General features: G+C 46.3%; 1 protein-coding gene across 1 annotated transcript; it reads left to right on the forward strand.

The window, feature by feature from the left end:
* Positions 1-1,971: 1,971 nt before the first annotated feature.
* Positions 1,972-11,614, forward strand: LOC309331761 (dehydrogenase/reductase SDR family member 13-like). The gene is made up of 5 exons (XM_081844271.1): positions 1,972-2,478; positions 4,751-4,869; positions 6,819-6,942; positions 9,527-9,838; positions 11,280-11,614. Exons 1-5 carry the CDS (start codon positions 2,346-2,348, stop codon positions 11,528-11,530), a joined length of 939 nt encoding a protein of 312 aa, XP_081700397.1. The 5' UTR covers positions 1,972-2,345; the 3' UTR covers positions 11,531-11,614.
* Positions 11,615-12,594: the final 980 nt, after the last annotated feature.

The following is a 12,594-nucleotide window of genomic DNA, read 5'->3' on the forward strand; positions in this document are numbered from 1 at the left end:
TTGCCAACCTTGTCTGGATATGGAAGCTGGGACCTTCTGCAAGCAGAGCAAATACTTTGAATTTTATTATTACAGTCACAGACCAGTTCTGGCTCACTTACAATATCAGAAAAATAATAAAACACAACAGTATTACATTGGATTGCAATTGGGTATAACAGAGACAATTCAGATATAGCGGCAGTTAAAAATATATATTAAATCTTGATCATTAAAATATAACCTAAAATTGTCGTTTAAAACCTTAATCATTTTGGTAGTACAGCTTGTTCCCTAAGTTTTATGGCAGTCGCACAGAATTTGGCCACCCTTAGAGAGATCTCTAGATCCTTGTCCTCTACCAGGAGTTTTAGACATTGAAGTTCGGACCCATTTGGAGATTTTTGTACAACAGGAGTGATAAATACCGAGCGTATATCCCCGTAGAAACGGCAGCAAATACTCTTCAACTTGAGATCAGGCTTTTCTATTGGCAGGAGGGCCTGAGTTGTTCTGTGGTGAGTCTGCAAGAGAACTGCAGCTCTGTAGTATCTTCAAGATTTAGCAGAGTTGGTCGCAAAGCCTGGCTTGAGCTCTGTTCCATCCTTGGGACAGGTGTCCCCTTCTACAGATGCTAGGGGGGGAACGCATTGATCACGCACGAACAAGACTCTCCAGGCGCAGCCACGTGCAAAGATACAAGTTCTCCGTGCTAAGGTGAGGCTCTTGGAGATTCACAGAAGACTGGTGTAAATTTATGGACTATTTGAAAAGTAATTGTGATGATCAGATTACGTTTGTAGGTTTACAAGAAGTTTTGTGAGGTGAATAATTTGAATTATTGCAAAATTGTATAAAGAAGACGATTGTTAGTTAAGATAATTTTTTAAAAAATAATATTTATTAAGATTTTCAATAATACACATAAACACAAACAACATTGCAGACATACAAACATACACAAAAAAGAAAACAAGTATAATTTCAATCCTTTTTTTTTAACCTTATTTCCCCAACCTCCTCATACCTCCCTCTTCTGTATTGTAATTTCCTTATCCAATCAGCAAATCCTCTCCCTTATTTCCCGTTAGTTTTTAATCTTTCTTTTCCTTTTCCTTAATAAACACAGCTGAAAACCGTTAATTTTTAAACCCATGTCATTCTAACCTTCATTAACTTTACAATGTTTGTTAAGATAGTCTTTAAATTTCTCCCAATCTTCTTCCACTGTGTCTTTCTCCTGGTCCCGTGTTAGTTAAGATAATTAAAGGCAATATGAATTTAAGAAATGCAGAAGAAATGATAAAAATGGTGGATCATCAGAGGTGCTGATGGAAGTCCAAAAAGATTGTATAAGATGTGAAGTTTTGTGGTAAGTATGATAATTAATATGTTCAAAAATTAATAAAAAATTATTTTATTTTATTTTTTAAAAAGGTGAGGCTCTTGGAAATTCACTATGCAGCTGCTGGAGCCGCTGCCCCGCGTGGAAAAGGGCTTGCTTGACAGCACCTGTTTGGCCTTAGAGGCAAAAGGGAATCGCTCCCGTGGCAGAAAAGGTCTCAGCTGAAGGAGGCAGACATCCGCAGTTAGCGGCCTCAGCGCCACATCTGGCCTTCTGTTGCCAAGCAGTGATGGGCGAAGGCGAGCTTTGGCAACCGGGCTTCCCAGAGGACAAGGGCGGATGGCTGCAAACCCCGCGTGGAGGAAATCTGGAGGCGCTCTGCCTGGTCCACGGACGATGATGAAGGGAACTGGAGTCCCATAGCATCTGCAAGGTCACAGATGTTCCCCATCTCTGCTCCTGCTGGCCGTCAAAGAGAGATGGCTGGTCCTCTGGTTACAGCGCGTCTCCAGGAGTGCGCAGCTTTGCGCAAGGGCCCGCGAGGGGAGGAGGGATCCGGGGCGCGTCTGGCTGCTGAGAACCCGCCTCCCGAGGAGGAGGAGCATCAGGAGCTGCGGCCTGGATCTTTGGACCCTCCTGGTGGGGCGGGGCCAGGGACGCGGACTTTGCTATGGGGCGGAGCTCTGACCCCCACACGGTCCGGGATACCGCTGACCGTGACGCGCATCTCTGCAAGCGGCCAGGGGTTCCGGCTCTGTTCTTGGCACGCCTTGGCGCGCAAGGGGCGGCAGGCGCGCAGCGTTGCGCACGGGTCCGGGGGAGAAAGAGGAAGGATCCGGGGCGCGTCTGGCTGCTGGGAACCTGCCTCCCGAGGAGGAGCAGGATCAGCGGCGTCCGCCTCTTCCTCCGACCAGCAGTGCGAGGAGCCGGCGATCGCGGGCGCAAGATGCGCGCCTAGGCTGCTGCTGCCGCCCCCTCCTCCTCCTCCTCCCTTTTGCGCTCCGGGCGCAAGAAGCGCGCGATGGCCGCGGCGGAGGCGCTGGCGGGTCTGGCGTTGGCGCTGGGCCTCTACGCCTTGCTCTATTACAACTTCATCAAAGGGGCCACGTGCAAGAACGAGACCAGCCTGCGGGGCAAGACGGTGCTGATCACGGGTGAGAATCGGTCAAACAAACAAACAAACAAACAATAGAGGCAAAGTGGATCAGGTCAGTGGCAAAAAAGTTATCAGGTTTGACAGGAGCTAATGGCTGCTGGGCCAAACCTGCCCTCCTGTTGCCAAGCAGAGAAGTGCAGAGGAGGGCTTGGGTAATTATGATGTGTTGAGTAAGGCTGCACACCCAGGGATGGAGAAACCTGTGGCGCTTTTCCTGTTCTGGGACTCCCAGAAGCCCCAGGCACCATGGCTTGATAGTGAAAGAGAGATTACTGCTACTCCATTTCCAACCCAACCTGGAAATGAGATAGAAGAAGGTTGGCGTTTAAGAGGCGCCCCACAGAGGTGACAGGTTGGTTATATATATATTTATTATATATAATACAGTGGTACCTCGGTTTACAAACTTAATCCGTTCTGGAAGTCCGTTCTTAAACCAAAAATGTTCTTAAATCCTAATGAGGCCTCCCGCTGCCGGTGCCCTTCCACTGTTCGGATTCTGTTTTTCTTGTTGTCGTTTAGTCATTTAGTCGTGGCAGACACTTCGTGACCCCATGGACCAGAGCACGCCGGGCACTCTTGTCTTCCACTGCCTCCCGCAGTTTGGTCAAACTCATTCCGTTCTTAGACCGAGGTCAAGTTCTCAAACCAAGACACTATTTCCAGTTTTGTGGAGTTTGTAAACCAAATAGTTCTTAAACCGGACTGTTCTTAAACCAAGGTACCACTGTATATGATAGAGAGATGAATAAATGCCGTGAAGGGTGCTGATAATGGTGCCCTGGCAGCTGGCCCTGAGATGGGGGGGTCCTCTGTTGAACTACAGCTCCCATCAGAGGGCTCCAGAGCATTATTCAGGAGGTCTGTGATGTGCCTGAGGGTTTGTAGTGGAAGATGAGAATCCATAGCATTCAATATTTGTATATATTGTATTGTATTCTGCTACAATTTGAGCTCTCCTAAGAATAAGAATAATTTATTATTTATACTCCACCCATCTGGCTGGGTTTCCCCAGCCACTCTGGGCAGCTTCCAACAGAATATTAAAATACAATAGTCTATTAAACATTAAAAGCTTCCCTAAACAGGGCTGCCTTCAGCTGTCTTCTAAAAGTCTGGTAGTTGTTTATCGCTTTGACATCTGCTGGGAGGGCGTTCCACAGGGCGGGCGCCACTACCGAGAAGGCCCTCTGCCTGGTTCCCTGTAACTTGGCTTCTCGAAGCGAGGGATCCGCCAGAATGCCCTCGGTGCTGGACCTCAGTGTCCGGGCAGAATGATGGAGGTGGAGACGCTCCTTCAGATATACTGGACCGAGGCCATTTAGGGCTTTCAAGGTCAGCACCAACACTTTTAATTGTGCTTGGAAACGTACTGGGAGCCAATGTAGGTCTTTCAATACCAGTGATATGTAGTCTCGGCGGCCGCTCCCAGTCACCAGTCTAGCTGCCGCTTTCTGGATTAGTTGTAGTTTCCGGGTCACCTTCAAAGGTAGCCCCACGTAGAGCACATTGCAGTAGTCCAAGTGGGAGATAACCAGAGCATGCACCACTCTGGGAAGACAGTCTGTGGGCAGGGAGGGTCTCAGCCTGTGCACCAGAATGAGCTGGTAGACAGCTGCCCTGGACACAGGATTGACCTGGGTCTCCATGGACAGCTGTGAGTCCAGAATGACTCCCAGGCTGTGCACCTGGTCCTTCAGGGGCACAGTTGCCCCATTCAGGACCAGGGAGTCCCTTACACCCGCCCGCCTCCTGTCTACCAAAACAGTACTTCTGTCTTGTCAGGAAGAGTCAACCTCAATCTGTTAGCCGCCACCCATCCTCCAACCGCCTCCAGGAAAGGAAAGAGCCTGGCTGCTGGATCAGGCCAATGGTGCATCTGGTTCAACCTCCTGTCCTGGTGGCCACCCAGCTGCCCCTATGGGAAGCTCACATGCAGGGCCTGATCCCAGGAGCCACTCTCCCCTCCTGCTGATTCCAGCAACTAGCCTTCTGAAGCATGTACTGCCTCTGACCCCAAACTCTGTGGAATCCACATTATAATGCAACAAAACGCAACCTGTAAGAAATAAAGGATGTAGTGAAAATGGAGTTAAAAACCATACAGCACCTAGCACAGCTCATTACAATTGCCACAGCAGGTATAAAAACCATTCAGGGGTCCGCCAAGACCCTCAACAAATTTCAAGCAGCCAGTAAGCCCCGCCGCCACCAAACACACATTTTGGGAACCACTGCTCTAGATCATTCTTTCCCCCGGACTTTTCCAGGTGGAAACACTGGGATTGGAAAGGCAACGGCCCTGGATCTGGCCCGGAGGGGAGCCCACGTCATCCTGGCTTGCCGGGACAGAAGGCGAGGAGAATCTGCCGTCTATGACATCAAGAGGGTGAGTGCCGGCCACCTGCCTCCTTCCGAAGGCAGCATTTATTTCTTTGCCTCCACTTAGAAATACTTCCCTTGAACTATCTTGAAGCGATTTCACAGTAAAATCATGTCATAATGGAATCTGAATAGTCAGCCCTTCCTTCTAGAAAGCTGGGAGGTCTAGCTTTCTAGGAGAATTCACCAACCTGCCGCTCTTCCATCAGCATCACACAGCTGTCTGTGTGGGAGTTGTAGTTCAAAAGATCTGGGAGGGCACCAGGTTAGAAAAGTCTACCTTAGTGGTATTAAGGTGCTGGTTTTGACCTTTAAAGCCTTTTGTGGCTTAAGGCCCTCGTATTTATGGGACCGCCTCTCCTGGTCTGCCCCACAGAGGACCTTACGGTCCATGAATAATCATAGTTTAGAGGTCCTAGGCCCTAAGGAAGTCAGACTATCCTCCACCAGGGCCAGGGCCTTCTCAGTGATGGCTCCGACCTGGTGGAATGCTCTGTCCCATGAGACTAGGGCCCTGCAGGATTTAACCTCCTTCCGCAGGGCCTGTAAGACAGAGCTATTCCGCCTGGCTTTCAATTTAAACTTATCCTGATCTTTTATTCCCCTTCCTTTCCTCCCTCTCCTCTTTTTATGAAGATTACCCGCTCTGGGATCCCACAGCTAATTCTCCCCTGGTCTCCTCGCTGGCCCAAATAGGACTAACTTAGCCAGCTAGCCCTGGTGATCATCTAATATTTATTGGATGGATTTCCCCCCTAAATTGATTTTTGAATTCTGAATTTATTGTTATTCATGTTTTAGACTGTATTTTATGCTGTTTTTTGTTGCATCAATTAAGTGTTTTAAATTTGTAGTTAGCTGCCCTGAGCCCGGTTTTCTGAACCAGGTAGGGCGGGGTATAAATAAAAAAATATTATTATAACTATTATTATTATTATTATTATTATTATTATTATTATGACATTGGGGTGGGGGTGCTTGGAGGATGTTTTCCCACAATGCACTTGCCGGGAATAATATCAAGTTGCCCCGTACAGCATTGGCATTTAGGAGCCTGCTTAAAACTCACGTCCTCACCTGCGCTGTTGATGTACTAATCTGATCTACTGATTTATGGTGTATCTTGTATTTGTTTTAGGAATTTGTTGTATTTGTTTTAGGAATGTAGTTTTGTTCTTTATGCTTTAAGCCATTCACCACCATCATATATTTTTCCTTAATGTTGGTCGTCTGTGGGGAAAGGAAATTGCAAATGAAATAAGAAAATAAATCTGAAGTCTGGATCTGTGGCCGTAATATTTTACCAGAACTTAATTGGCATGTGAATCTTCAGATAACCTGAGCATAAGAGCCAGGCTGCTGGATCAGGCACTGGATCCACCCCCATCGTTCTGCCCGGACACAGATCCAGCACCGAGGGCCTTCTGGCAGTTCCCTCGCTGCGAGAAGCCAAGTTACAGGGAACCAGGCACAGGGCCTTCTCAGTAGTGGCACCTGCCCTGTGGAACGCCCTCCCACCAGATGTCAAAGAGAACAACAACTACCAGACTTTTAGAAGACATCTGAAGGCATCCCTGTTTAGGGAAGCTTTTAACGTTTGATGCATTATTGTATTTTAATATTTTGTTGGAAGCCACCCAGAGTGGCTGGGGAAGCCCAGCCAGATGGGCGTGGTATAAATAAATAATAATAATAATAATTTATTATTATTATTATTCTAGCCCAGCTTCCACTTCTCACAGTGGCCAATCTCGTGCCTGCTATGGGAAGCCCGCAAGCAGGATCTGAGCACAAGCGCAACTCTCCTGCAGCTTCGAGAAACAGGCCTAGATTCTGAGCAAGACCATGGCGTGGCATAGCAAAGGGAGCCTGGTTGTGGCTTGGCTCTGGGAGCGGGACGGGTCAAACCTTCTTGCTAGGGCTAAACGCTCCTTGTGGTTTTTTCCCCCTGCTCAGGAAAGTGGGAACAATGAAGTTCTCTTCATGAGCCTGGACTTGGCCAGCTTCACGTCAGTGAGGGCTTTTGCAGCGGCTTTCTTGAGCTCTGAGCCCCGCCTTGACATTCTCATCAACAATGCAGGTGAGATTTGGGGAAGGGGCACAGCTGCTTTGTGTGCAGAAGGGCCAAGGTTTTCAGTCCCCAATAGCATCCCCAGGTAGGACTGGGAAGGTCCCCTGGAGACCCACCACTAGTCAGTGTAGCCAATACTGAACTAGTTGGATCTGATTGTGTATTGTTATGACAGCTTCCTGTGTTCCTGTTTAAATCTTCTTCTTCTTCTTCAAAACCATGAGGGCTGAAATCCTGCTTTACTTTTAGGGGAAGGGCTATAGCTCATTGATAGAGCCCCTGCTTTGCATGCAGAAGGTCCAAAGTTCTGTTCCCAACAGCATCTCTAAGTAGGACTCACCAAGGCAGAATAGAGCGGAGCTATCCTGCTTCTGTCTTCCATGGCATTCACTACCCACCCAGTTTGGTGTCATCTGCAGTTTTTTTTAAAAAAATATTTTTATTAACAATTTCAACATACCAACTATCAAAACATATCATATTCATTATTCCCCCCCCCCTTCTTCCCATATCCCCCCTTCAAACCCTCCCTTCCCTCCCCAGAGACTTCCCTCAGCAACTCTCTCTGATTTTTCAGGACATATTGTTCTCTGCATGTTACATGTCCTTACATTATCTATCTACCCTGTTATCGACCAATAAATTTGTGTATTTTTACTCAAAACTTGCCAAGGAGTCCAGTTCATTTTGTTGTTGTAATGGTTCTAGGGGTTGCTCGTGCGTAAACTGGTGCCACACCTGGCTGGGTTGCCTGAGTGAACCTTTTCTGTCCCGACAGCCACTCACCTGTGGCTGTCTCAATCGCTGGCAGAATCCGTCAGTGGGCGTTTCTTGAACTTCTTCCAGCAAAGAAGTTCTTTGACGCCTAGTCTCCTCCTACTCTCCCTGCGCGGAAGTCTTCTGCGCAGGGAGGGTGTGGGCAGCGGAGGACCCGTGCTCTCCTTTTTCCCCCCCAATAGATTTTTATTGAGATTTTAAAGGTTACAAAAAGAAAAAATAAAGAACATATTTAAACAGAAAAAAATACAAAACAATACAAGAACAAAGGAAAAAAACAGAGAAAAAAAGATGCAGATAATTAAAGAAAAAAAACAAATCAATCCTTTACATAACTTTCTTTCCTTTGCTTATTTCCTTGACCTCCTCACACCTCCCTTTTTTGTATTCTAATTCAATTAGATATTTCAGCAAATCCTTTCCATCTTTATTTTTATCCTAATGATTTATCTTAATATACTATAATTTTGCATTCTGTTCTTTCACCAATTAACAATCCATTTTTACTTAATCCTTTATATCATTTCTGCTAAAACCACATTACTTCATTCCAACATCCTTCTAACATTCCTTAATTTTACAATGTTTCTGTAGATAAACTTTAAATTTCTTCCAATCTTCTTCCACCAACTCTTCTCCTTGGTCTCGGATTCTGCCAGTCATTTCCGCCAGTTCCATATAGTCCATCACCTTCATCTGCCATTCTTCCCAGGTGGGTAAATCTTGTGTCTTCCAGTACTTTGCAGTAAGTATTCTTGCTGCTGTTGTGGCATACATAAAGAAAGTTCTATCCTTCTTTGACACCAATTGGCTGACCATGCCCAGGAGAAAGGCCTCTGGTTTCTTCTGAAAGGTATATTTAAATACCTTTTTCATTTCATTATAAATCATCTCCCAGAAAGTCTTAATTCTTGGGCATGTCCACCAAAGGTGAAAGTGTGTACCTTCAATCTCTTTACACTTCCAACATTTATTATCGGGCAAATGATAAATTTTTGCAAGCTTGACTGGCGTCACGGAGGACCCTTACTCTCCCTGCTGGTCCCTAGCAAGGAGTCATGGGAGCGCCTCGCCGATTCCCCCATCTGCCCCCTTCTCCACTGGTGCTACGCTGATTCTCTTCCCCAGAAGATGGGCTGCCTCTCCCCATCCCGGGACGCTCTCTGGGACCCCTCCGGAGCCCGCTCTCTCCCTCCGGCCCTGATGGCAGTTCCCTGACAGTTGTCTTTTAAAATAATTTGTAAAAAGCTCCCATTTTTCCTTAAAGTCACAGTTGTCCTTGTCCCGCAATTTATAAGTCAATTTAGCGAGTTCTGCGTAGCTCATCAATTTTTCTTGCCACTGTTCTTTCCTTGGGATTTCCTGGTTCTTCCATCCTTGTGCTATCAAGACTTTTGCCGCTGTTGTAGCATACATAAATAAGTTATTTCTTTTTCTTGGAAGATCTTGTCCTACAATCCCTAACAGAAATACTTCTGGTTTTTTTTACAAATGTCATTTTAAACATTTTTTCAATTAATTGTATTCATTTCCCCCCCAAAAATTCACTGTCATCTGCAAATTTGTTGAGCATCCCCTCAATTCCTTCATCCAAGTCATTTATAAAGACATTTATAAAGACATTTATAAATGGCATGGTCGGTAGTTACCTGGGTCTTCTTGCTAAACAGGTGTGTCTCAAGCAGCTGGCAGAATGCCAGTACTGATGGGGGGCTCTCATATTTCAGCAGGGTGAGCCTCCCACAGAAATGGGGCCACCAGAGAAAAGGCCTGTCTGCATGCTGCACTTGTTTAATCTAGCCTCATTTTCTGGTAGGTGTCAGGACTGGAAGCCGAAGCAGCGACGGCTTGAATTTGGCGTTCCAGGTGAATCACTTGAGTCATTTCCTTCTGACCCACCTCCTCCTGGAGCGGATGAAGCAGTGTGCGCCCAGCCGTGTGGTGGTGGTGGCTTCCAGTGGACATCGGTGGGGGAAGATTGACTTTCAGAACATCCACAAGCCAGTGGATGGGCAGTCGCCAGGGGTCCAGTCCTACAGGAACAGCAAGCTGGCCAATATGCTGTACACCCGGGAGCTCGCCAATCGACTGGAAGGGACGAACGTTACCTGCTACGCGGTCCATCCAGGTGGGTGGCAGGTTCAGCTCAGCTCCTGCCTCCACTTGGGACCCTCTATAGTGGTGTCTGGTGCCCTTGGGGGACTGGAGGGACAGAAAGCAGGGAGCCCAACAATAGACAGAGCCAGAACCAGTGAAGGGCAGAGACAGAATCAATTGCAGGTAGAAGTTCTGTCCCCATCTTTATCCTTATCCCTTCAGAGATTTACAAGGGACTGAGACTATGGAGAGAAGGAAGCTGATGGGCAGGATCACCCCCTGGGCTGGTTGTAAGTAGGAAAGGTGGCAGATGGGAACTGTCTGAGAAGCAGACTTCCATTGGTCCTCTAGATGCTGTTGGGCTCCCATCATTCCTGACTGTTGACTGTGCTAACTGGGATCCTACAACATCTGCAGGACAGGGTATTTGCTATCTGGAGGGCCAATAATGCCAGAGATTCCTGTGCAGCTCACCTTTTCATGCATCACCCTAGAACATACATTCCTTTTGCAAATTTATTGGTCATCATTGCTATCTGCAACTAGACTAGCCTTTGGCAACCTGATGCCTGTAGCATTCCCAAAACAAGGAAGGATTGGACCCTGATTAATAGAATACACATGAGGCTTGACCAGCAAGACTCTGGGAGGAGGTGCCAATAATAATTCCTGTCCACCCCTCGACCCAGGTCGTTTTATTCACATAAGAACTTTTTACACGTAAGAACCAATCAGATTTCCCCTGAGCATTTCAAAAAACCCCACGTGGGACAAAGTTAAAAGTTAAAACTACAAAGAGCTAATTTGAGCATGCATAGTAGTCCAGAGTAAATAAAAGAGGAAGCAAGGAGGAATGCTTTTAGGAAAACCCCGGAGGTCATAAACAGGAGAGGAAGGATGGGTAGTATTTATCATCTCTTTGTAAACTCTCTTCTTGAACTCTTAAGATCTATCTAAAGATTAAACTACATCAAAGTAACTTCCTATCTTTATGTAGTGAGGATGCCCAGTGAACAACTGGCCTGTGTATTTAGAATGCTTATAGGTGCCTGTCAGGTGTAGAGAAAGCAAATGGTAGAGATGTAGAGGCTTGTAGGATTTGATCAGAAATTATTGTCAATGAATCAAACCCAGTCAACACAATGCTTTCATAGTGGACACAATGGCTTGATGCATATTTTATAATTCCTCATAGTAATCCCATCAGATCACTACAATGCCCTTCAGGTGCTTTGAACGATGACTGCCATCAGCTCCAGTCATACTAGTGGATACTAGCTAGATGGAACCTCCAGTATCAAAGGAAGTTGACCTCTAAACACCAGCTGCTGCTGCTGCTGCTGAGAAAGTGCTGTTCTGCTCATGTCAGGCTTCCCAGGTGGGGCATCTGGTTGGCCCAAGCAGAAAAGAGAATGTTAAACAAGATGGACCTCCATTCAGTTCTAGCTACTGATTTATTTTTTTTCTTTCAGGGCTTGTTAACACTGAATTATTCCGTCACATGTCAATCTGGCTGAAGCCTCTTTTCTGGCTCTTCTTCCGAGACACGACCAGCGGAGCTCAGACGTCCATCTACTGTGCCACTGAGGAAGGCATTGAGAAGTACAGCGGGCGCCATTTTGCCGACTGCAGGCTGCATGACCCCAAGCCACATGCCCGGGATGACGCCGTGGCCAAGAAACTTTGGGAAGTCAGTGAGAGGATGGTGGGGCTGGCGAACTAGGCTGCGGTGTTTTTCAAAGAGGGCTCACCTCCATAGAACGGGTGCCTGTGCAGAACCATCCATGAAACTGAGGAAGGTTTTTAATTCAAAGTGTGGCATCACATGGCAGGTTTCTAAAGTGTTCCCCTGAGCGCTCTTAGGTTGTCCACGGTTTCTCTCGTTTTTTGTTCCCTGGTGATCACAGCGGGTTGGGCATTGGAGGAGATCTTTGCAGCTGTCTCTCTCTTTTTCTTTTGGTAAAGGGTGTCCCCCACCCCATTTTACAATGTATATAAAGGAAAAAGAACAGTGGCAACAGGAAAAAAAAGAAGAGATGAAAAACGAAAACTATAAAACGGTACAGTTGCACGTGGGCCAAAACAGCAAAGTCCAAGTCAAGGCTATCGGTGTCGTCAGATCATCAGGTCTGGTTCCAGACTTGCCAAGCCTGTGAGGAGAGTTGCCTTGAAAGTTGCCCATTGCAAATGTCACAAAGGAATGCCAAATCTTACCAAAAGTGCCTGGAGGCTCAAGTCCCTGTTGAAGTCTGAAATGATGTGTAATTTTTTCGATTTTCAAAAGTGAGTGGTACCAAGCGTCCGGTGTAATATTTGCTGTTGTCACTTTGCCGGCCGCCATTTCCCTCCTCCTTTTTCATTTTTCCCGCTCTTTTTTTTTTTTTACTAGCGGATCTTTTTAAGGCAAGAGAAGCCACATGGGTGTCACGGCTGCTGAGCAGACTTTTTAACTGCTTGGAGGTTTTTTTCTGCACTCGAGCGGTATCAATAATAAATAATGAATTAATTTGTTTTGAGATGTGTGGTTTTGTTTTTTTATAAAAAAGAATAATGTGTTTTAATGCTGTGACCCCACCCTAGGATCTTAAGATGAAAGGCAGGCATTAATAAGAAAATAAATAATCTCCCCACGCCCCACAACTGCCTCTGGATGAAGCGTCAGGCAAAAAGATTCCTTGTCAACCAGGCCTTTGGCTGTTAATCAATTTGTGGCCTTTTAAAATGTGGTGGTGGGAGGGAGGTACTGCCTATTATAATATTTTTGTCATTATTAATTTTGTGTTCTGT

Source organism: Podarcis erhardii, assembly GCF_964252035.2.
Source record: "Podarcis erhardii genome assembly, chromosome: 16".
Lineage (NCBI taxonomy): Eukaryota > Metazoa > Chordata > Lepidosauria > Squamata > Lacertidae > Podarcis > Podarcis erhardii.